The 1044-nt window shown below is 49.1% G+C and overlaps 1 protein-coding gene across 1 annotated transcript in view; it reads left to right on the forward strand.

The window, feature by feature from the left end:
- MAA_10472 (gag-pol polyprotein) overlaps window positions 1-1044 on the forward strand; it is a gene marked incomplete at both ends in the record, with an annotated part of 3625 nt that overhangs the window by 1320 nt on the left and 1261 nt on the right. The window contains 2 exons of the mRNA XM_007828470.1: window positions 86-642; window positions 789-1038. Coding sequence (XP_007826661.1) covers window positions 86-642; window positions 789-1038 — 807 coding nt within the window. The remainder of the gene's footprint in view (window positions 1-85; window positions 643-788; window positions 1039-1044) is intronic.

Here is a 1044-nt window from a genome sequence, read left to right on the forward strand (position 1 = left end):
GGATACCTACGCCGCCACCCTCGCAGGACGTTCTTTTCGAATCCTAATGGCAATCACCGCCAAATTTGACCTCGAGACGAGACAGCTCGATGCGGTCAACGCGTTCACAAACAGCGTACTTGACGAAGACGTATTTGTTCAATTCCCAGACGGCTATCGCCGCAGAGGATGGGTCCTGAAACTGCTACGAGCATTATACGGACTTAGACGGTCGCCTCTGCTATGGCAGAAAAACCTGACCGCAGCCTTCGCGAAACTTGGCCTCAAACAGAGCCAAGAGGAGCCATGCCTCTTCACAAACAGCTGGCTCACAGTTTTCTTCTTTGTTGACGACATCGTCCTGCTGTACCGTGCAAGACACCAAGACGCCGCAGACGAATTCATCGTCAAACTGAAGACCCAATATGAAATGAAGGACCTAGGGGAACTCAAGTGGTTCCTAGGCATTCGTGTCCTGAGAGACAGAGCAGCTCGCAAGCTATGGCTCTGCCAAGACTCATACATCGAAAAGATCGTAAACCAATATGGGATCACTAAGCGTGATCAATTCAAAGGAAATCTGTTCCCCACAAACGACTTGCAACTTCGAAAGGACCAGGCAAAACCAGACCTTGTCCATCGAAAACGGGAAAGCAAACCACAGTCACGACCTCATCAACTGAGGCAGAACTGCTAGCGTTTACTCACACGGCCAAGGAGGCAATTGCCACACAACGTCTATTTCAACACATTGATCTTCAACTAGACCATCCACTCCTTATCGAATGCGATAACAAACAAACAATTAGATTGATCGAAGCTGATCTCCCACGCTTGAAGACACAGCTCAAGCACGTAGATGTTCATAACTGCTGGGCAAGACAGGCCTATCAGCAAGGAGAATTCCAAATCTCATACACGCCAACCACTGAAATGGTCGCGGACGGTCTCACGAAGATCTTACCAGGCCAGAAGTTCAAACATTTTGTCGAACAACTCGCACTTGGCAGGAAAGCAAACCACAGTCACGGCCTCATCAACAGAGGCAGAACTGCTAGCGTTTAC

The sequence above is a fragment of the Metarhizium robertsii genome (genome assembly GCF_000187425.2).
Source record: "Metarhizium robertsii ARSEF 23 chromosome Unknown MAA_Scf_44, whole genome shotgun sequence".
NCBI lineage: Eukaryota > Fungi > Ascomycota > Sordariomycetes > Hypocreales > Clavicipitaceae > Metarhizium > Metarhizium robertsii.